The sequence below is a fragment of the Ovis aries genome, chromosome 13, assembly GCF_016772045.2.
Source record: "Ovis aries strain OAR_USU_Benz2616 breed Rambouillet chromosome 13, ARS-UI_Ramb_v3.0, whole genome shotgun sequence".
NCBI classification, from domain to species: Eukaryota; Metazoa; Chordata; class Mammalia; order Artiodactyla; family Bovidae; genus Ovis; species Ovis aries.
In genome coordinates, this window is record NC_056066.1 from 31637380 (window position 1) to 31660574 (window position 23195).

At 39.6% G+C, this 23195-nt stretch overlaps 1 protein-coding gene across 1 annotated transcript in view; it reads left to right on the forward strand.

The window, feature by feature from the left end:
* Positions 1-191: 191 nt before the first annotated feature.
* The window catches only part of MRC1 (mannose receptor C-type 1), a 111703-nt gene continuing 88699 nt past the window's right edge, over positions 192-23195 (forward strand). The window contains 3 exon segments of the mRNA NM_001197180.1: positions 192-252; positions 14490-14891; positions 18789-18962. Of these exon segments, the coding sequence (NP_001184109.1) occupies positions 192-252; positions 14490-14891; positions 18789-18962 (637 nt within the window).

Genomic DNA, 23195 nt, shown 5'->3' on the forward strand with positions numbered 1-23195 from the left:
CAGGATATCTCCTTATTGGAGGTTTTCCCTAATTTCAGAAGCCCTTTAAAAGTGGGCGCTTCCTCCATGCTCCTTTTCAGCTGGGCAGTTCTGAGAAGGGCAGAGCGGGCAGGGACAGCTGGGGGCTCACTGGCCTGGTCCTCCCCACTCTCTTCTCTCCATCCGTGGAAGAAAAGGATAAACTCTGGACCATGAGGCCGTCCCCACTCCTGCCTCTCCTCTCTCTGCTTCCGGTAGCCGTGCAGCTCCTGGGTAAGTAGGCTAATGAGGTGTGAGCTTCCTGACTTGGGGCCTGGGGTCTATGATACCCCCTCCTTTGGGGGAGAGTGTTAAGGGATTCCTTCCACACCTGCGTGGAGGAGGAAGCCGGGCTACAGCACCACCAGCTCTGCAGGAAGCTCCTCCGGGTTCCCAGGCCTGGAAGCTGGGGACTGGGAGGAGGCAGCGGCTCCTCGGGTCAGGGGGGCTGCCTGATCTGAGCCCCTCAGAACCCTGCCTTCCTCTTATCTCTTCTCTCATCTCCCACTGCCCCTTCGCTGCTATATATTCTTAGAGTGATTTCCGCTCTGGTTGGCAAATTCTTGTTTTCAGTTTCTATCGAACTCTCAAACCAATTTCTTCTGAGCGTTTTTGACCAAAATGAGGGCAGCATTGGTGTCTCTCTTTATCGTAGGTCCAAGGATGGGTCACAGATAGTACCCCCCAAAGATCTCATGAGAGTTTTACAACTCATCTTTTTTCTGTGAATGCACCTTAAAAAAATCTTTTTTTAAATTGGAGTTGATTTATAGTGTTGTGTTAGTTTCAGCTGTACAGTAATTGGGATCAGTTATACATATACACACATCCCCTCTTTTTTTAGTCTTTTCCCATATAGGTCATTACATAGTATTGAGTAGAGTTCCCTGTGCTACACAGCACCTTCTTATTAGTTATCTGTTTTATACATAGTACTGTGTATACCTCAATCCCAATTTCCCAGTGTACCCCTACTCCCCACCCCCACCCCCTTTACCCTCTGGTAACCGTAATTTTTATTTTCTGTTTCAGTGACTCTGTTTCTGTTTTATAGACAAGTTCATTCATATCCCCTTTTAGATTCCATGTGTAAGCAATATCATATGATATTTGTCTTTCTCTGACTTACTTCACGCAGCAGTGAATGAACCATTTTGATCACTCCTAGTTTTTATTACTAGACAGTTCATCCTTAGGTGTTCTACATCGATCCTTCTCTCAGTTCTAAGTTGTTCAAACTGATTTATTCCTACTCCTCCATCCCTTCCTTTTTTTCCCCCCCCGGAAATGGATGATAACTCATGAGGACCAGACTCAGAGCTTTCCAGAAGCCTGAAGACAGTATGAAGTCTCTCTCTTCTATTTCCTTAAACACATCTTGCTTTACCCTCGGAATGAGAGCTGAGAGCGTCTGGAGGAATGTTTATTCCCAGGTCTCTTTTGAGATGAAATAGATGGGATTTCAGCTTTGAAAATTTGGATTTCTGATCCCCCTTCATTTTTCCCAAATCAGCAAATACCACCTTGCCCAGCCTGTGCCAAGGGTGTTCCATGCCCTGCCGACATGTTGGAGGCAGGTGCTGGGGAGAGGGGATCATGGATGAGACAGAAACTCCTGACCACCAGGAAGCTTTCCAGGGAGAGTGTTCGACCACAGAAAACAAATCGGCGTGACCATGAAATAGCAGAGATGATAAAAACACAAGCAAAGGCAGTATAGTTTGTACCTGGACCCTGCTACTTAATTTCTTTGTGCCTTAATTATAAACTTTCTTAGTATATAAACTAAGGAGCATCATATCACTTGTCCCATCAGTTGTTGCAATGACTCAATGAATTAAACTATGTAAAATATTTAGAATATAGTATGACTCATAATAGTTCCTAAATGTTAGCTATTCATAACCGTGACTGCCCCCCCCCCCCCCATGGTAGCAATCAATAGCTCGGTGCAAGCAGGATAATTAGCATTTAAAGGAAAAGTTTTCCAAGAAACAATACAGAGGAAGGAGTCCTGAAGTCTGAGGAGATATTTTCCCTGTTGTTTTTGTTTAGTCACTAAGTCATGTTTGCAACCCCATAGACTATAACCCTGCCAGGCTCCTCTGTCCATGGAATTTTCGAGGCAAGTATACTAGAGTGGGTTGCCATTTCTTTCTCCAGGAGATCTTCCTGACCCAGGGATAGAACCTGAGTCTCCTGCATTTACAGGCGGGTTCTTTAACACTGAGCCATCAGGGAAGCTCTTATTTAACCCGAGTCCTGGCTACAAAGCACATCTCTTAGTGAGTAAGAAGGGTGACGGGATAGCAGGCTCCATATCACTCTGGTCTTCATCTTGAAAGACTGTCTTGTGCAAGAGAATTAATATATTCTTTGTGACCCCAAAGGTTAAAACTAAGACCAGTGACAATCTTCTAAAGGTTTCACTGTCTCAAATAGAATGTTCTGCATAGAGAAAGTTTTCTGTCACTAAAGGTCTTCAGATCCTGAATGAGACCTGTACTCTAACCTGGCACTTCTCAATAGAAACATCATTGGCCACATTATGTAGCCATGTTTAAAAAGGTAAAACAACAACAACAACAAAAACAGGTGACACTGATTTTATGAATATGTTTTATTTAACCCAGTGTATCCAAAATATTATTAGTCAACATTCATCAATATAAAGCTTTCTGGGATATTTTTACATTCATTTTTTAAAAAACTTTGGTTTTTTTTTTGTTTTTTTTTTTTTTTTTGAGTATAGCCAATTAACAATGTGATAGTTTCAGGTGGACAGCAAAGGGACTTAGCCATTCTCTCCTATACTCCCCTCTCATCCAGGCTGCCACCTGACACTGAACAGAGTCCCCTGTGCTATACAGTAGGACCTTGCTGGTTATCCATTTTAAATATAGCAGCATGTACATGTCTATCCCAAGCTCCCAAACTATCCCTTTAGATTGATTTTAATACTAATTTAGAACGTCTTTGAGGAACAGTTGCCCACTGACCACTTCCTTACTAGTTTTCATAAAATTTTCCTTTAATATTTATATTTTTCCTTCATTCTTGCTTTCTTTTTTTGTATTTTCTTTATTTCTAGTCTCTCATTTCTTCCTTCATACATATGACTTGTTTCAGTACCAGATTTAACACATACTTTCTGACGTTGTTGAGCAAAACCAAGTTTTTGTCCTCTTTCTTTCTTCAGTTGTTCTTATAGTTGTCTATTTTTCTTGTTATTGTCCCAAATGACTTCTGATTTTTTTCTCTAATTCTGAGTTGGATATCTGTCGATGTAGGGTATTGCAGATCCAGGTAAGAAGACAATTGCTTTGTTGTGTGACATTTCAGCGCCTTCTTAGGTTGTTGGACCTAATTTCTAGGTAGGAAGAATCACTGCTGGTTAAATGTGAGTGTTAAAGAATTAAATACACTTAAAGTAGGTCAGAAGGAGAAAGACAAATACTATATAGTATCACTTATATGTGGAATATGAAGTATGAACCAAATGAACTCATCTATGAAACAGAGAGAGACTCACAAACATAGAGAGCAGACTTGTGGTTACCACGGGCAGGGGTAATGAGGGAGGGATGGACCGGAAGTTGGGATTAATAGATGCAAATTATTATACAGAGACTGGATAAACAGCGAGGTCCTCCTGTATGGCACAGGGAACTATATCCAATGTCCTGGGATAAACCATAATGGAAAAGAATATGAAAAAGAATGTATATATGTATAACTGAGTCACTGCTGTATAGAAGAAACTAACTGAATATTATAAATTAACTATACTTCAATAAAATATATTTTAAAAAAAACAAAATATGGAAGGCAACTGTAAGGGGGAAAAAAAAGAATCAAACACACTCAACCTCAGTTATAGACAAAGACCCCTGTCTTCAAAGAGATGTGAAGATCACAGTGATGACAAGTGTTCCTGAAACCTGGTTTCTGACACTGAACCTTGAGCAGCTGCAGGAGAACCAGGAGGTCACAGAGCAACTAGGGGAGTTGAACAGAAGGAATGTAACCTTTTAAGTGGTGCGTTGTCTGCATGGCAGAGAAGGAACAAAACTGCTATCAATGTGAGAATAATAGGGTCCTCTTGCCTCTTGGTGAGCATCAAGCACTGTTGAATGGAAACATCATATAGTTATACTGATCCATAGAGGGAACTCAAGGAAATCAGGTAGAATAAAATTGAGAGCAGAAGGAGATAGGAAGGCAAGTACCCTTTGAAAAGGAACTGAAACTGGCATAGGAGACATTGTAGGATGTGCATCATGTTCTCCAGTTGTGTTGGACTCTTAATGAACCCATGGGCTGTAGCCTTCTAGGCTCCGCTATCCATGGGATTATCCTTCCGGGAATACTGTAGTGGGTTGCCATTACCTCCTCTAGGGGATTTTCCTAACCCAGGGATCAAACCTGTATCTCCTGTGGCTCTTTGGCAGGCAGATTCTTTATCACTTGAGCCACCTTGGAAGCCCTTACTGTGTGACAGATTCTTCTGATTATAAACCAAGTTAAGGTTACAGAGCCCTTTCAGATCCTTCCTCACTTCAATTAATTGCTTTCAGATCCTTAATCAGATCCTTATAACAACCCTATGAGATGGGTTGAAAGTGAAAGTGAAGTTGTCCAGTCGTGTCTGACTCTTTGTGACCCCATGAACTGTAGCCCACCAGGCTCCTCCATCCATGGAATTTTCTAGGCAAGAGTACTGGAGTGGGTTGCCATTTCCTTCTCCAGGGGATCTTCCTGACCCAGGGACAGAACCCAGGTCTCCTACATTAGAGGCAGATTCTTTACAGGCTGAGCCACCAGGGAAGCCATGAGATGGGTTGGTTGGGTGTTATTAGTGTCATCCACCTTTTACTACATGAGGAAACAGCCTCAGAAGTCAGCTAGCCAGTAAGGACCTGACCAGTTCTTGATTGTGGTCTTCTGGTTCTGAGGCTAAGAAGTAGATGTAATTTACTAGCTGGAGCGTATTGTTCAGCAAAGACATAAACGTGCTTCAAAACAGCAGTATGTCAAAAAGGGATTAGTCCCTCTATTTGGATCAATTATTTAGATTTTTCACTTGGAGATGGGAAAAGGGACAGTAACCTTTGAGGGTTCACTATCTGCAAAATGATTTTTTGGGTGCTTTGCTTAAATTATCTGTAAATATATATATCTAAATATTTCTAAAAAATATTTAGAAAGTTTCCAGTAGATCTATCAGAGAGCATTATTATCCCATTTGACAGATCAGGAAAGTGAGGCTAGAATGATTAATTTAACTGAGGCAACACAGCTAGGACTTGGTGGAACCAACATTTGATTGCAAGTTTGCTGGCCTACAAACACGTGCTTCTTTCCAATACATCATATGGGAACTCTGGAGTCTCTATCCTTCTGTCTGTCTCTTTGCAACAGTTCTCTGTTTTTTTCTAGTTTCATCCTGCTCCGTACCATTTCACATTGCCTACAATACTGATTTTCCCTAGTTAATGATAAGCATATACTAATATGTATCAAGCAGTTTCTATGTGTCAGGAACTGTTCTCAGTGCTTTGTTTAGATGATCTAATTTAAATCTCACACGACCAGCAGGTCCTGTACTTTCCTCCTCATTCTTCAGGGGGAAAAGGCAGCACAGAGTAGTTTAGATACTTGACCAAGGTCACTCAGTAAGCAGGAGCGCTCCAATCATGTCACAGTCAGGTAGACACAATGTGTAAAAATTAATTTGCCTGGTTATGAGTGGAAGGAGAAAAATTGTGTAGTCTCAGCGTCTTACCTACATGTTTTGCTTGTCTTGAAGTTGGCAGAGAGGCTGGGTTTTTGAGGTTGATGATTAGGAGAGAAAGGGAAGGATGGTGAAGGAAGTGGCAACTGGGAATGGAATCCAGGATATAAGTTGGGATCAGCAGGTGGTGGGAGAGCTCCTGAGATGGGAGTGAATGAATCCAGGAAGGGAGTAGGTATTCCTATCTTTAGGGAGGGAGGCAGGAAGTTGGCAGTGTTCCTTATGTATTCCCAGACTGTTTTCTCCTTGAGGTCGTAGTCCGTATTGGATTAATACTTGCACCTCCCCCAATAGCCTAATTGTTGCTGCTGTTGTCGTTTAGTCTGTAAGTTGTGTCCGACTCTTGGGACCCCATGGACTGTAGCCTGCCAGGCTCCTCGGTCCATGGGATTTCCCAGGCAAGAATATTGGAGTAAGTTGCCATTTCCTTCTCCAGGAGATCTTCCTGACCCAGGGATCAAACCTGTGTCTCCTGCATTGGCAGGCATATTCTTTACCACTTGGGAATCCCCAATAGCCAAATGCGGTGACTTAAATTGGTAGGTTCTCTGGATATTTGATGAACGAATGAAATATCTAAGAGGAAAATAAAATCACTTTCAATTTTTTCTTTATCCTTTTGTTCAGTATCACTAAGCCCAATCATGTGATCCTTAGTTTCCCCCTTGTCCCAGCAATTGTTATCGTGTGTGTGTGTGTGTGTGTGTGTGTGTGTGTGTGTGTGTGTGTATGGTAGTGACGATTTAGTCCCTCAGTCATGGTAGACTCTTTGTGACCTCATGGACTGTAGTTCACCAGGCTCCTGTGTCCATGGGATTCTCCAGGTAAGAATATTGGAGTGGGTTGCCGTTTACTTCTCCAGGGGATCTTCCTAACCTAGGGGTTGAATCTGGGTCTTCTGCATTACAGATAGATTCTTTACTGACTGAGTCTCTAGGGAAGCCCTTGTGTATAGTAAGTACATAATAAATATTTATTTTTAACTAACATATTTACATAAATAAATATTTATTAGCTTAATTTCAGTTCTTTGGAGACACACTTGTAGGGTGTACTGTCACTTACAGGGGCTAATGAACAGATTCTTGGTTTGGTTGACTCAAGACGGTGACCTCTGACAATGACTTGACAATGACTTGACTTGACCTCTGACAATGACTTTTTTCCCCAACACTGGGAAAAATCTTGGGAAAAACTGGCTGAGGACGGGGCCGTGAGACCACAGGGAGGTAGCTGGTCCAGGGTGGGTGAAGGAGCAAGTGAGCCCTGTGGGCAGATGAGCTCAGCCTTCCTGGGTACCCTGGGTGACAAGGTAGATTATATATCTCAGAATCATCCTTCCTTGGTGTAAGGATTAGGGCTATTCATTCCTCTAACACCCACTGGTCACTAGTGAAGGGCTACTCCTAGGAGGTGTTCGTTCTCTGACCTGTCTGGTCTTTGCAGTGGGTGAGGAGGCTCTGATGGTCAGAAAAATGTCCCCAGGCCCAGAGATGTGGGGCTGCCCCTGGGGAGTGGAGCTGGTACTCACTGAAATTGCAAAAGGCAAGAGAAAGAAATGGATTTCTGGCAGCATCCACTACAAAATACCCATTTACTTTCCTCTTATCCAGCTTCCCTGTCTTCCACAAGTTATTAGCTTTTATGTTTTCATGTCAGTGTTTTATTTATGGATGGTGGGGAAAGCCTAAATATGTATAAGGAAATACAGCCTATGACAATTATACCTCTAAATTGTCACATTTAATAGCTTAACTTTTTTTGCCAGTAAATTTGGAAATTTGAACTTCCCCGGTGGCTTAGTTGGTAAAGAATCCTCCTGCAATGCAGGAGACCCCAGTTTGATTCCTCGGTCAGGAAGATCCACTGGAGAAGGGAACAGCTACCCACTCCAGTATTCTGGCCTGGAGAATTCCATGGACTGTATGGGGTTGCCAAGAGTCGGATATGACTGAGTAAATTGCACTTTCACTTTGGAAATTTAATGACTTGCTCAGTGTTATCATTTAAAACAGTTAAAATGTGCTTAAAAGAACATTTGTGCCTATGATGTTGGATATCCAGGCTTTGGCCATGTTTTAAAATTGATTTTTATTGAAATATAGTTGTTTTGCAATGTTGTGTTAGTTTCTGCTGTTACAGCAGAGTAGGCCAGCTGTGCATATCCATATGTCCCCTCTTTTTTTGGATTTCCTTTCTATTTAGGTCGCCACAGAGAACTGAGTGAAGTTCCCTAAGCTATATAGTAGGTTCTCATAAGTTACCTATTTTGTACACAGTAGTGTAGACATGTCAATCCCAGTCTCCCAATTCATCCCACCCACTCTCCCTTTCCTGCGCTGGTGTCCATACATTTGTTCTCTATGTCTTCTTGTCTCTGTTTTGTAAAGATCATCTATACCATTTTTTCTAGATTTCACATATATGCATTAATATACGATATTTGTTTTTCTTTCTTTATGACTTACTTCACTCTGTATGATAGTCTTTAGGTCCATCCTTGGTGGCTCAGATGGTTAAAGAATTTGCCTGCAATGCAGGAGACCCAGGTTCAATTCCTGGGTTGGGAAGATCCCCTGGAGAAAGGGATGGCTGCCCTCTCTAGTATTCTTGCCTGGAGAATTCCATGGACAGAGGCTGTAGTCCATGGGGTCACAAAGAGCTGGACATGCCTGAGCAACTAACACTTTCACAGGCCCATCCACACCTCCACAAATGACCCAACTTCATTCCTTTTTATGGCCAGACTTCAGCCACTTTTAACCTGAGACATTGCGTGGAAGCTTCTTTCCTAAATGCATTTTGACTTTTTATATTTCTCCCCTTGAACTGTGGGCTCTGTATATCAGGGAACTTGTCTCTAGTTTGTCTTTGCATTGTCAACAGCACGGTGCCTGGTATCTTTATTTGTTGAAAAATAAGAGATTAGTAAGACTGAGTTAAGATGCATGGCTGGTCTTGTCAATTCGGTAAATACATTTCTGATGTATAAGTACCATCTATTCTCATTTGTTCAGCTTTGCAATATTTCTGTTACAAAAACATAGTATAGACAACAAAAATTGAATGTTTATCCAAATAAAACATTGGTCTGGTTCATAGTGACCAAAACACCGTAAGCTGTCTTTTGGTCAAGGTCTTGAATCACTTTCAGAGGAAGACAGATGACATATTAAATCAGAGACATTGCACAGAGACAGTGATACAAGCAAAACTCACATGTTGACGCGTCAAGGAGAAGAATTACGTATGAACACAGGATCATAAAGCGATAATTTTACATTTCCTCTTATTGTCTGGCAGAAGCAATATCAAACCTGCACTGCTTCCTAGTGTCCAAGATACATAAAGGAAATAAGAAGAGATAAGTTTGTATTGAAATAGAAGCTTTTCATTTGCAAGTACTTATGTTATAAATATAAACATTTATAAATTGCTCTTTGGGAAAAATAAACTTTCAGAGTAAAAAGTCATATGAAATAGAGTCATCATCTTGAATCAAGCATTAAATAAAAGAAAGTACCTGAATTAACAGTCAGGAAATGCTTCAAATTTAATAACTATTCCTTTATTCATTCAACAGATACTTATTGAGGGCCTATTATGCTCTGAAAAGAGAGAATATGGTGCTGGATTGGAAAGATAAGTCTTTCTACTTACATTCTAGTAGGGACACAGACAAAACATAAATAAACAAAAATTTAAAAAAATATATTTTAAGGTGGTTATTCATATTATATAGAAAATAAAAGAGTAAAATTAGAGTTGTTAGCTCACTAAGGAGTTGGCAATTGAGTTGGAACCTTAATGAGTGTCTCAAGAAAAGGGAACTTGAAATATGGAGTCTGTAAAGTGAAAATGAGCTTCAAGTTTTTGAGGAACAGAAAGGCTTTGTGGCTGGGAGGTGGTGAGTGAGAGAGCAAGGGTGGGAGGAGGTGAAAGTAGGAACAGCTCCCCTGGATGGTGTAGCATCTAGTGAGCTGTGACATAGAGACTGGAGGGTTTTGTTCCTGTGTGTGCAGTGGTCCTCGTGAAGGGTTTACACTTGGGAAGAGATATGGTGAAAAACAAAATCTCTTCCATCCTGGAAAACCTCTCCCCAAAAGTAAAAGAAAAAGAAAATAATTTTATTCTTGAATAAGTATTCAAGCAGAATGTGACATGTATTGGCAATCTACTAAAGAGACTGCAGAAACAGAGAAATTTGACCCTTTTATATGGCCAAGTAGAAACATTTCATGGTGTCAAGTAGATTTTGCAGTCGGGTCAGGTGACATGTTAAGCTTGTCTCACCCAGGAAACTGGGAGATCAGGCATTATCGCTAATGATTCCATTTCAAACAGAGGAAAATCAGAGCAAGACCATGGTGGCTTGTTCTGGGGTATGATAGTGGAGATGTTGGAGAAGGCAGTGGCACCCCACTCCCGTACTCTTGCCTGGAAAATCCCATGGATGGAGGAGCCTGGTAGGCCGCCGACCATGGGGTTGCTAAGAGTCAGACACATGAGCAACTTCACTTTCACTTTTCACTTTCATGCACTGGAGAAGGAAATGGCAACCCACTCCAGTGTTCTTGCCTGGAGAATCCCAGGGACGGGGGAGCCTGGTGGGCTGCCGTCTATGGCGTTGCACAGAGTTGGACATGACCGAAATGACTTAGCAGCAGCTTAGCAGTGGAGATCTAGAGGAAAAACTGGCTTAGGAAATATGTATTAGTTGGGTTCTCCAGAGAAACAGAACCAATAGACTGTGTATGTGTGTGTCCACCTCTGCCTCTCTCTCTGTCTATGTACCTATCTCTCTACCTGTCATCTATCAATATTTTTGAGAGAGATTTATTTTAAGGAATTGCCTCATGCAGTTGTTGGAGAAGACAATGGCACCCCACTCCAGTACTCTTGCCTGGAATATCCCATGGACAGAGGAGCCTGGAAGGCTGTAGTCCATGGGGTTGCTGAGGGTCGGACATGACTGAGCGACTTCGCTTTCACTTTTCACTTTCATGGATTGGAGAAGGAAATGGCAACCGACTCCAGTGTTATTGCCTGGAGAATCCCAGGGACGGGGGAGCCTGATGGGCTGCCATCTATGGGGTCCACAGAGTCGGACACAACTGAAGCAACTTAGCAGCAGCAGCATGCAGTTGTGGATGCTGACAAGTCTAAAGTCTACCAGGGTAGGTTGGCATGTTGGTAACTCAAGAAAGAGTGGATATTGCAGTTCAGGTCCAAAGATAGTCTAGAGATAGAATTTCCACTTCTCTGGGTGACCTCAGCCTGTTTTCTCTGAAGGCCTTCAGCTGGTTAAGTGAGGCCCACCCACAGTATGGGGTATAATCTGCTTTACTAAAAGTCTACTGATTTAAATGTTAATCTTCTAGAACTAGAACAAAAACCAAAAAACTTCCACAAACAACCTTCATAGCAACATCCAGACAGGTGTTTGACCAATTATTTTGATTCTGTGGCCCAGCCAATTTGACACATAAAAGTAACCACTGTGGTACATTTTTGGAGAGAGCCAACAGGTTATAATATTGTCCTAGAAAGTGAAGGAAAGCTGAGAATCTAGATGACTCCTAGGTCTTTGGCTTATAGATCTAGATGTATGATGGTGCCATTAATGAAAAAGAATACTGGATGTTTGCTCATGAAATGCCATCATAGTTAAAGTTAAGATGGAACTACAGATGAAATGTAAACACATGAGATAAAACTCAAGGAAGTATAAAAACCTCTGAAAGAAGAATGCTATTCTTGCATAAAGACTTCTAAACACCTTACTTTAAATGACTTGTTACCAGCTGGTTGGCTGACTGAGTTTAGACGGTAAGTGTTGGCCACTCAACAATGCAATCAAATGACTGAAGTAGAAGGTGGAAGATAGATTCCATCAGGATGGTACTAAGCAAAACTATGTGTAATGTGGAAGAGAAGTCTGGAGAAGAAAATAATAGGTGCAATGGCCAACACAAATTAAATGTAAAGGTCAATATAAATGAGTCTACAAATATCTATGGCAACATTTTCATAGTTCAGTACCCTTTTAGCCAGATATAAATTTTTGTATGGTACATTATCCATTTAAAGAACATTTTATCTTCCTATTTCCTGGGTTTTACTGTGAGTAAAACACAATATTATTAAAATTTTAATTGTATTACCAATGCACAAAGTTACTCATGTTGCCACACAAAGATCAAGCTTGGGAAGGACTTCAGTTAGATGGGAGGAGATTGCGTTGACACTGCATGTTCTGTTGACAGACGTCAACTCCAAATATGCCAACAGAAGCAGATGTTCTGAATTCAGGCTCTAGTGAGTCCTGATTCCAAGAAGTGGAACCAGCAGACATGCGGAACCCAGCCAAGGAATCTAGGCAGAGGTTCAAAGTAGCTCTGAATTAGGAACCCAGACAAGACAGAGGCAGGAGGTCTCTACCAAGTGTAGACAAGAGCAGATATGGCAAGAGAACATAATCTTTTGCGGCAAAGATCCATTATGACCTCAAAATTGATGGTCCAAGACTGATCTCAGAGTGTGAGTGTTGCCAAGCCCACAGGGGTGTTGAGGACAGTAAATAGAATTTGGCTTGTGAAAGTGCTTTGCAAATAGCAAAGGGTTCTGTTAGATATACTATGATTATTTGATAGTTTCACTGGGATGACCTGATTAAAATTGGGGTTAGCTGATGTAAACTATTATATAGAGGATGGATAAACAATAGGTCCTACTATATAGCAGAGGGAACTGTATTCAATATTCTGGGATAAACCATAATGGAAAAGAATGTAAAAAAGAATATACGTATGTATAACTGAATCACTTTGTTGTAGCAGAAATTAACACAATATTGTAAATCTATTTGTTGTTCAGTTGTTAAGTTATGTCTCACTCTTTGTGACCCCATGGACTGCAGCATGCTAGGCTTCCCTGTAAATCAACTTATACTTCAATGAATGAAAAAAATAAAGTTGAAATCAAATGTAAAAAAAAAAAAAAAAAAAAAGCTCATTTAGCCAAACCCTCAAACATCCGTAATACTATACTAGCTCACTTTGAAAGAAGCTCTTAAGTAGAAGGAATTTACTCAAACTTCACAAAAAGTGTTTAATTTATATTTGTGCCCCCCAAATAGTCAATTCCTTTCATTTGTCTATTAAAAAATAGATAAGAAAACCTTTAAATGATCAAACTTGAATTCATTTGTGATTTAAAGGACAAAAATGTGTTTATTAGCTCCTTTTATTCTTTTCTTTTTTGGCAAGAGGAAGTTGAGTTTTGCCAGATAGCAGCTATGTAGTACAAGAATAAACCATGTATACATATTTATTTAAAGTGCCAACCCCAAATTGCAAGCATAAAAAAACGCTGTTAGTTGTAAAGTTACTCTTATAAATATTACCTTAAACAATATAAAAACGTAACATACTCAACCTTTACTGCAAACTTCACAAATTATTACAATTTTCAAATGCATTTTGTATCATTTTTTAGTACAAAGGTCAAGTTGAATATGCCAATGAAATGACAGATACTAGATATCTGAGTTGCCCACTGTTGCATGGGAAACAAAACCAAAAAGCTCTCTAGTTGCCTAGACCTGGGCTACCCAGCAGACTCTTAGCTCACAGATTTGCTGGCCATTAAATGAAGGTAAAAATTCCTAAAATAAAATTGTTTTTCTAGACGCAAGAAACTTTCCCAGTGTTATAATTAGAATAACTGTGTACCAGTTCAGTTCAGTTCAGTCGCTCTATAGGTGTCGTCTATCTCAAAGAGGGTAAGGATAGTCACACTTCAAAATTCTGTTCTAGGACACAGAAATATTTAATTTTATACTTTATTGTGTTCATCTCCAAATTTGTTTTTCTCAGATGAGTGTTATTTCTTCTTCTATTACCTATCGTTTATGTTTGTGCATGCTTATATTCGTGCTTAGTCGTGTCCAACTCTTTGCAGCCCCATGAACTGTAGCCTGCCAGGCTCCTCTGTCCATGGAATTCTCCAGGCAAGAATATTGGAGTGGGTTGCCATTTCCTCCTTAAGGGGATCTTTCCTACCCAGGGATCGAACCCGTGTCTCTTGCATCTCCTGCATTGGCAGGCAGATTCTTCACCACTGCGCCACCTGGGAAGCCCCCTTTTATGTTCACTTCACTACAATTCATGCACATTTAAAGCATTTGAGCCTTTCCATTAGGTTCCTTGTCCAAACTAGAACATCTTAAAGACTTCCAGTCAATTACTGGCAGCTGGCAGCCATGTACTCCTGAGAGAGGACCCTCAACCCAGTCTTTCCAGCTTCAGGGACCCTTCTGGAGGAGCTGAGTTGGCCCAGGCAGAGTTAATTTCAACCTTTTTCCTGTGGTCATAGGTCTTTAAGGGAAACAGAAAAATTGAGAACTTATTTTTCCTTAACTTTTTATTTTATAGCTAATAAACAATGTTGTGATAGTTTCAGATGGACAGCAAAAGGACTCAGCCACACATATACATGTATCCATTCTCTCCCAACCTCCCCACCCCTTCCAGGCTGCCATATAACATTCAGCAGAGTTCCCTGTGCTATACAGTAGGTCCTTGTTGATTATCTTTTTAACATTAAGAACTTTTGAACTAAAATATTGCCTTTATCCTATGTATCCACTTAAACACCCTTTCTCTTTTTTTAACAGACACAAGGCAATTTTTAATATACAATGAAGATCACAAGCGTTGCGTGGAAGCATTAAGTCCCAGTGCAGTCCAAACTGCAGTTTGCAACCCGAACAATGAAGCTCAGAAATTCCGATGGGTGTCTGAATCCCAGATCATGAGCGTTGCACTTAAATTATGCTTAGGGGTGCCATCCAAAACTGATTGGGTTCCTGTCACTCTGTATGCCTGTGACTCCAAAAGTGAATTTCAGAAATGGGAGTGCAAAAATGACACGCTCTTAGGAATCAAGGGAGAAGATTTATTTTTTAACTATGGCAACAGACAAGAAAAGAACATCATGCTTTACAAGGGATCAGGTTTATGGAGCAGATGGAAGGTTTATGGAACCACTGATGATCTGTGCTCTAGAGGTTATGAAGGTGAGAAGCTTGGAATTTTTTTTCTTTTGTCTTTCTGTCCATTTTTTCTCATCCTCTTATTTGAGAACTAATTCAAGAAAATAAGAATATTCTTGTTCAGTCTATACTAGAAATATTGATTGCTTTTGAATTTGGAATGATTGTGTGTTCTGTGAGTGAATAAATGCAGTTAAAAAGTCCTGAGTGATACTTTAGCTATTTGTGATTAATGGGAAGATATTTCTTATAACTTTTGCCAAAATTTTTCCTGACAACTGTTTTTGGAAATTACTTTTCACTGTCATCTTTAATTCAGAGTCTTGAATTTAATACTGTGTGATTGTCATGATAAATGAATTTAACCAAATGTTTCTTTTCCTTTGGTTTAAGTCATCTCTAAACAAATGATCTATGGAAACACATTTTTTAATAACTCAGACTGCAGAAAATCTTGACATTGACAGTTTGGGTTTCTAAATGTTTCTAATTTATTTGTTACCTTATGGGTATTTAGAAACATTATATAATAATCAGAAAATTAGCAAAGCTGAGGCATTAGCTTGTAAATTAACCTTTAGCATGTTTAGTCTGCTATTTTAGAAAGTGATAGCCCCAGTGGGCAGAAAATTACTTTATATGTAGTTGGTTCCTTTTTCTCTTCAAGGTGAAATAAAATAAGAGTATCTAGTCTTCTCTTATCTAGGACAAATTTCATTTTCTGGCAGCGGCACAGAAAAAATAAAACAAAAAAGAACTTGAAGTCCTTTACAAAGGCCTCTTGAGTCAGACGACAATGTAGCCACATTCTAGGATGGGTCATTTGGTTGTTGTGTAGTGCTATCTAGAACATCCTCAAGGTCAGAGAAAGAGTTTGCCTTTTGGGACAAGAGATTAACCTGTTTCTAAAGTTACTATGTTACCGAGGCTGCAAAGTTTGGTTGAACTTGTCTGATGGCAGCTATGCAGAGCATCAGAGTTCAGCTCTTTGCAAGATGATGATTTATTAGCTTTCCATTTTCCTTCTATGTTCCATAAAGAGAAAAACAAAGTAGGAATTAAAGAAGAGTGAGGAGGAGGGCTCAGAAAAAAGTTATCCTGAGGTCTTTTTTGAAAATAATATAGATTTAGAAATTATGTGAGAGACAACCAAAGTAGCATAGCATTTCAAGAGAAACTTGACAGAAAGTTGTAGGGGAAGACAAAGGTGAACTAAACGTTGACTGAGTCAAATTCCACAGATAGGACAGTAGTTCTAATTGAGGAATTCAACACAAGGAAGTTTGGTGCTAAAAGATGGGAATTCTCATTTTATTTTAAAAGATATCACTGAAGTTCTACAATCCCCTTCCCACTCCCTGCCCACACTTTCTGATCTTCTGTTTGCTTTCAGAAAAATATGCATAGGATTTAAGACAGTGGTTCTCAAATTTTAACGTGATTAAGAAACATCTGGAGAACTTGTTAAAAATACAGATCCCAGGGTCCTCCTTCACTAGATTTCAAATTAGCATATTGGGGAAAGGGCCTAGGGATCTATTGAATTATTTTTATGAACACCTGGGTGGTTGGATGCAAATAGTCCCTTGACCACGCTTTGCATAGTCCCTAACTCTCTCCCAGTACTTACGGTATTCCTGCTAGATGATCTAGCCTTTCAGAGAGATCTTGGAATCCATTCATTGAAATATATGTTATAAGTAAAGACAAGGCAGAGAGGATGTATGGAGATTCTTTGTCTCTCTAAAAAAGATTTGGGGAGGAATACTGTCTGAGACCAAAGATTTCATTTTTGAGTAATAGAATTAGATTTTGTAAATTTCAAAGCCTCTGTGGATTGTCTGGAAGAGTGGACCACAAGAGGAAGAGGCAATGAGTGCTGTGTCATGACTTGTTAGTGAAGTGGCCTCATCAGTGCTTTGCTTAATAAATCAAGTTAGGGACTAGTGGACAACACTGCGCGTCTACTGCAGGGAGAGTGGGTTCAATCCCTGGTCAGGGAACTAAGATCAGCATGCCCTGTGGTGTGGCCAAAATTTTTAACAGAATAAATAAATACATTGAATTAGTCCTTAAAAAGCCATTTTTGATTGGCATTCATAAGTTGAGCTCTGAAAATTCCTTGGCTGCTTTAATAAGCAGTGAGACTAAGCCCTAGGTAGTCTTTATCAGGTTTACTTCATACAAAAGAACAATGGCATAATTATTACAAATCCAGCATATTTTTATACAATCTGTGATTTGGAAAAATAGTCCTATAACTTAGTGGAACCAAATTTAGAATCACATTTTAAACTTATTAACAGCTAGGTGGCTCAGACGGTAAAGCATCTGCCTACAATGCAGGAGACCCGGGTTCAATCCCTGGGTTGGAAAGATCCCCTGGAGAAGGAAATGGCAACCCACTCCAGTACTCTTGCCTGGAGAATCCCATGGATGGAGGAGCCTGGTGGGCTACAGTCCACGGGGTCGCAAAGAGTTGGACACAACTGAGTGACTTCACTTTCATTTTTCAATTGGGAAAAAATTTTGAGGGAATTGAAAATAAACCTAGCTTTTAAGGTAGACTGGATAAGTATGAATAAAGGAAAAGGAAAAGAGGTAAGTCATTTACTTTTGTCATACTCTTTATGTACATTGGGATTCCCTGATAGCTCAGTTGATAAAGAATCTGCCTGCAATGCAGGAGATCCTGGTTCTATTCCTGGGTTGGGAATATCGCCTGGAGAAGGGATAGGCTACCCACTCCAGTATTCTTGGGCTTCCCTTGTGGTTCAGCTGGTGAAGAACCCACCTGCAATGTGGGAGACCAGGCTTCCATCCCTGGGTTGGGAAGATCACCTGGAGAAGGGGAAGGCTACCCACTCCATATTCTGGCCTGGAGAATTCCATGGACTGTATAGTCCATGGGGTAACAAACAGCTGGACACAACTGAGTGGCTTTCACTTCACTTTACTTATGTACGTTAGGCGCCATGCTATGTGCTTTACAACTGTTGTATTATCTAAATAACTTTTAAGATGTCTTTAAAGAATTTTTTAAAGTCATAGATCTATGAAACAATTAGGAAAAGAGTATTCTTATCTAGAAAAAATTCTGAATATCAACTGGTCACAAGAGACTAAATATTTCAGTATAGAAGACTATTATCTCCCAGAGATAATCTGAACATACTGGAGAATTTAGCCACATCAGTGGTTTGGTTCTTATTGGAGATGTGACCTTCTCTAATCTTTTTGGCTTAAGCCAAACCATAATCCACAATGGTTCTATATTTGTTTTAACTTCCTTTTCTAGGTGAACCTAGAGCTTCCCATTTTGATCTGTTTGGACTCTTTAAAAAAAAAAAAAGACAAATATTGGTGATAGTATCTAATGGTTTTGAGTACTATTTTCCATGATGTGAATCAGAGATTTATATGAGAATTCCTACCCTTTCTTGGCCATTGTTGAGGGAATCATGTAGAGTGTGTCTTGTTAGGAGTGGTTGGAGGGGACTGAAGTTTTGACTGTGTGTTTGGGTTCCACAGTTATAAGGTTATTTTTCAATCTAGAGATTCAGTAATTCTCCAATTTCAACCAAGAGGAAGGATAGCCTTTTCTCTATTTGGAGGAAAGGGAGAAGTCAACGTTGGCAGTAGAGCTGACTACTTTTCGCTTGCAAGAGCCGAGGGGAAAACCTGTTGCCAAAGGCAGCGGAACAGAAGTGGTACTAGAGTTGTTCCTGAGGACACACTGCTGTATGAACCCAGCAAAAGACAGGGCTCAAGAGGGAATGGAAATACAGGGGAATTCCCTGTGTGGGACATGTGGTGTCATCAGAAGAGTAAGACCTGTTCTTGCAGTAACCTGCTGATTGGGAAGTCAGTGTTCAGGAGACTCACATCATTTCTAAGTGCAAGTCGGTGTATCTCTTCTAGCCATGTACACACTCCTGGGCAATGCCAACGGGGCAACCTGTGCGTTTCCATTCAAGTTTGAAAACAAATGGTACGGGGAGTGCACGGCGGCTGGACGATCCGACGGCTGGCTGTGGTGTGGAACTACTACGGATTATGACACGGATAGGCTCTTTGGATATTGTCCATTGAAGTGTAAGTAACTTTAAGACAATTTTGGCATAGTTAATATGGCAACCTACCCACTCCAGTGTTCTTGCCTGGAGAATCCCAGGGACGGAGGAGCCTGGTGGGCTGCTGTCTATGGGTTCGCACAGAGTCGGACACGACTGAGGCGACTTAGCAGCAGCAGCAGCAGCAGCAGTGATAAAACCTTGTGTATTTTTTTTCCTTTTTTCCTTTTTTTCCTTTATGTGATTTCTAACTTATTATCTCAGATCATACACCAGCACACTCCTGTACAGATGTCACTGCCCCATTTTCTAATGGAGGGAGTGATCTGTATCAGTTAAAGACCACAGCTCACATCTGACTCTTATCCCTGGGTTGCATCAAATGACCCCTTTATTTTCACTAAATACTTCTTCTCTTCAAATTCCACTGTTACTGTCAGTTATTTTCTAAGACTTTAGGGCAAATTATACTGTGTATGATACAGTATATACTTAATACCAGAGGTGGTCATCCCATTTTCCAACCCCCCAATGGTTTACCTTTACTATAGATCAAAAATAAAATTTAAGCAGTGCTACAGCATGAAGTTTGATAGAGTGAGAGATGTGAGGGATGCCTGAATTTTGTGTCCATGTAATGAAAAGGGTTCCTTGCTGTGAAAATGATAGTAATGCTACTCTTCTTAAATTCAGTTTAAGAAGAGTTTTATCATTTAATTTAACATAGTTTCAATGGAAGTGAGTTATGTCTATGCTTGAAGGGGTTCTAAAATGAAAATATTAGTCTTACTGGAATGATGCAAAATAAGTTGCACTGTATTATATTGATAGGAGGGGCCATCAAAATGATTGGTGTCCTTTCCATGCTCAAGAATCTGTTAAGAAGCCGGGCAGCGGGAGTTCCCTGGTAGTCCAGTGGTTAAGACTATGCTTCCACTGCAGGGGGCATGCGTTCTGTTCTTGGTTGGGGAACTAAGATTCCACATGCCACACCATTCAGCCAAAAAACAAAAAAAAAGAAAGACCGGGCAGCGGATTTGGGGTGGGATGGAGGAGAGTATTTGCGTCAGAAGGCAGAGAGAGGGGTGAAGAATGCAGAGAAACAAGAATTCTTTGCTTCCCTTTCCATTACACCTCTTGCTGCCCGCTGCTCTCATCCTTTCCTTCCCGCTGAACTTCTTACTCTTGCTAATTCAGATTCTGTGGATCAGAGCTCCTGTTTTCTGCTCTCCTGCCAAGGGCTGGGTGCAGGGGCAGAGCCTCAGAGGCAGTCTGGGATGTTGTGAGACCATCTGCATGGCAAGAGTGTTGCTTACCACTAAACTTTCAGGACTACACATCCACCTACCATCACAGTATTCCAAGGATTATTATGAAAAAACAGTCCAGTTTACAAAAGTATCTTAGTTTGTAAAGCCAAACTTTAAGAGTCGTGTTTATTTACCTCTTTTGATTTTTAATTCCTAAAAATCACACTAAAAATTAATTTGATTTCTCAGCCCCTTAGATATTGCAGTTCCCCTCTGGGTATAGTCCCTCTCTTCTGGTTGAGCACACACAAAACCTCACAGTCTTCCTGTGTTCATAGAGGAACCACTCTCCCATTCTTGGGTGAGGTAAACGCATTTCTCTTTTATGATAACCTTTATTTATTTAATTTTTTTAAAAGATATTTTTACATGGACCATTTTTTTAAAAGTCTTTATTGAATTTGTTACAATATTGCTTCTGTTTTACCTTTTGATTTTTTTTTTTTTTTGGCTACAAAGCATGTGGGATCTTAGCTTCCCTATCAGGGATTGAACCCACACTCCCTGTATTGGAAGACAAAATCTTAACCAATGTATTCCCAAGGAACTCCCCTATAACTAAAGGTTTGATTCCCATGAAAGTTGATTGATGTCTGATGTTTGTATTAGAAGTTTTGCTGTCTGAAAACAAAATTTAACATTTTTCCTCCCATAAGGTAAAGCAGTATTTGTTTTCTAGTTATGGAGGAGCATCTTTGTCCTGGACTTTGCAGGAATAGTATTTTCTAAATCTGTCATCATGTAGTGTCTTGGGGCTACAGATCTCATGGGTCCAGCTGTAACATTTTATACTTAAACAGTGTATGATTTAACGAATCATTAAATGGAAGACAAATGGTGAGCCAGTAATCATTAAAAAAAAAAAAACTCAAAAAGCGAAAACTCACCACCTTGGCTAGATGTGCGTTGGAGGGATAAACTGAGTATCTTCTAGAATAAGTTTTTAGTTTCATTGATTCCAATTTATGTCTTAAAGCAAATTATATATTTTTTCCAGTTAACTATAAAAGAGAAATTACTGTAGAAATATAAAACACTTTTGATTTCAGCATGCATTATGGTTTTAAAGAACCTTTTATACATTTTATGCCTTTTTAAAGAGTTTTGCAGTTTCCCAAACTATTTCATTGTCCTTGCTTTGTGTTTCTTTCAAAAGAGCATTTTATTTTATGTTAGTCTTCAACTAGCAGATTCAATCCAGGAAGATGAGGTCCCAGCTATTGACCTAGTGACATTTCATACATGCTCTTCATTGTCCTTTTTATTGTTTATGGTAATGTTTTCCTTCTATTTAGACATTTATTTTCAAGTATCAGGGCAACAGGAAAAGGAAAAGCCCCCTTTCTCTCAGTTCCTCATAGCTTGCAATGTTAGCTTTCAGTATCTGTTGTGCTGGTTTACTGTGGGAATTTGTATAATTTGGGGAGATAGAGGGTCAGCAAACCTATGCATTCATTGAGAAATAAGTGTTAGTTCCTTGATTTAAAATGAAAAATATTCTTTCTTTAAATGGAAAGTCTTATATTTTTTCTTTTCTCATTTATATCCCTTTTCTTCATTCCTAGATGAGAAAATCATCCCCCCCTTTTTTGTATTTCACACTTTCTATCACAATACAAGCCAAACCTCCAAATTTCTAAAAATATTTATTTAAAATAGCTTCCTCTTCAAATAAACCTCAAATCAGTCTTGTTTGAATCATCTCACTTACATGAAGAAAATTCCATTTGCACATTAAACTAGTAAGATCTCAAGTTACATTAAGTTAAATTTAACATTACTAACTCAAATTTATTTTTATATAGAAATATAATGATTTTATAGTTAAAACATCTTAGAAATGTCTCTGCTGTTGCCCAGATGAACTGTTGACATATTTATCTTCCTCTTTGGTGTTTCATGGACCTTAAATTTCATATCATAGTGTGTGGTAAGTGTATGAAAAAGGTTACTTCCTTGTCAGATACAAAAAATTGCAATTATATGCATATATAAAGTGTAGTCTATATGTGTATGCAGAGAGTAAGCTATATGCATATATAGTGTAGACTGTATGCAATATATGATGTTGGCTGTATGCATATGAATACTATAGGCTCTATACACATGGACAACTGTCCAGTTTCTTAGCAAATTGAATACTTCTCAGAAAATCTGAGAAGTTACATAGTTTTTCTTTCTTCCTTACAAATAAATGGAAGGGTTATGACTTCACATGACTTGTAAGTAGAATTTTATATTACCAAAAAGATGAAAGAGAAGTTTTTATAACACAAAGCACATAAAATATTTAATTGTTGACTCATTTCTCAATCATCTTATATGCAAAATGCTATCAATAATGCTTATTCATCTTTATTATTGGCCTTTCATAGAATATAGCCAAGTTTATAGAATATATTGGGAAGTGCAAAGTAGCAAAGGAAAAAAATAAAGTAAAAATTTAAAAATTATTTTACTCTGAAGGAAAAAAGTTAATGATAAGCTATTACTGAGAGGTACCAACATGTAATATTCTGCTTCCCTTGTAGCTCAGTCGATAAAGAATCTGCCGGCAATGCAGGAGACTGGGTTCAATTCCTGGGCCAGGAATATCCCCTGGAGAAGGAAATGTCAACCCACTCCAGTGTTCTTGCCTGGAGAATCCCATGGACAGAGGAGCCTAGTGGGCTACAGTCCATGGGGTCTCAAGAGTTGGACACAACTTAGTGACTAAACCACCACAACATGAAATATATTCTAGAGATAAGAAAATGAGACTCCAGAAGCTATTGATTTAATTTAAGATCAAATCATGAGTGAGTGACAGAGCCTGGAGGCAAGTTCTGCTCAGTCTGTGGAATCCATGGCCTTTGCCTGTAATGCCTGTGTCTTTGGTTTAAAAAGACCAGACTAGAATATGCAGGTGACATATACATTGATGCAAGAAGACATATTTATTTTCT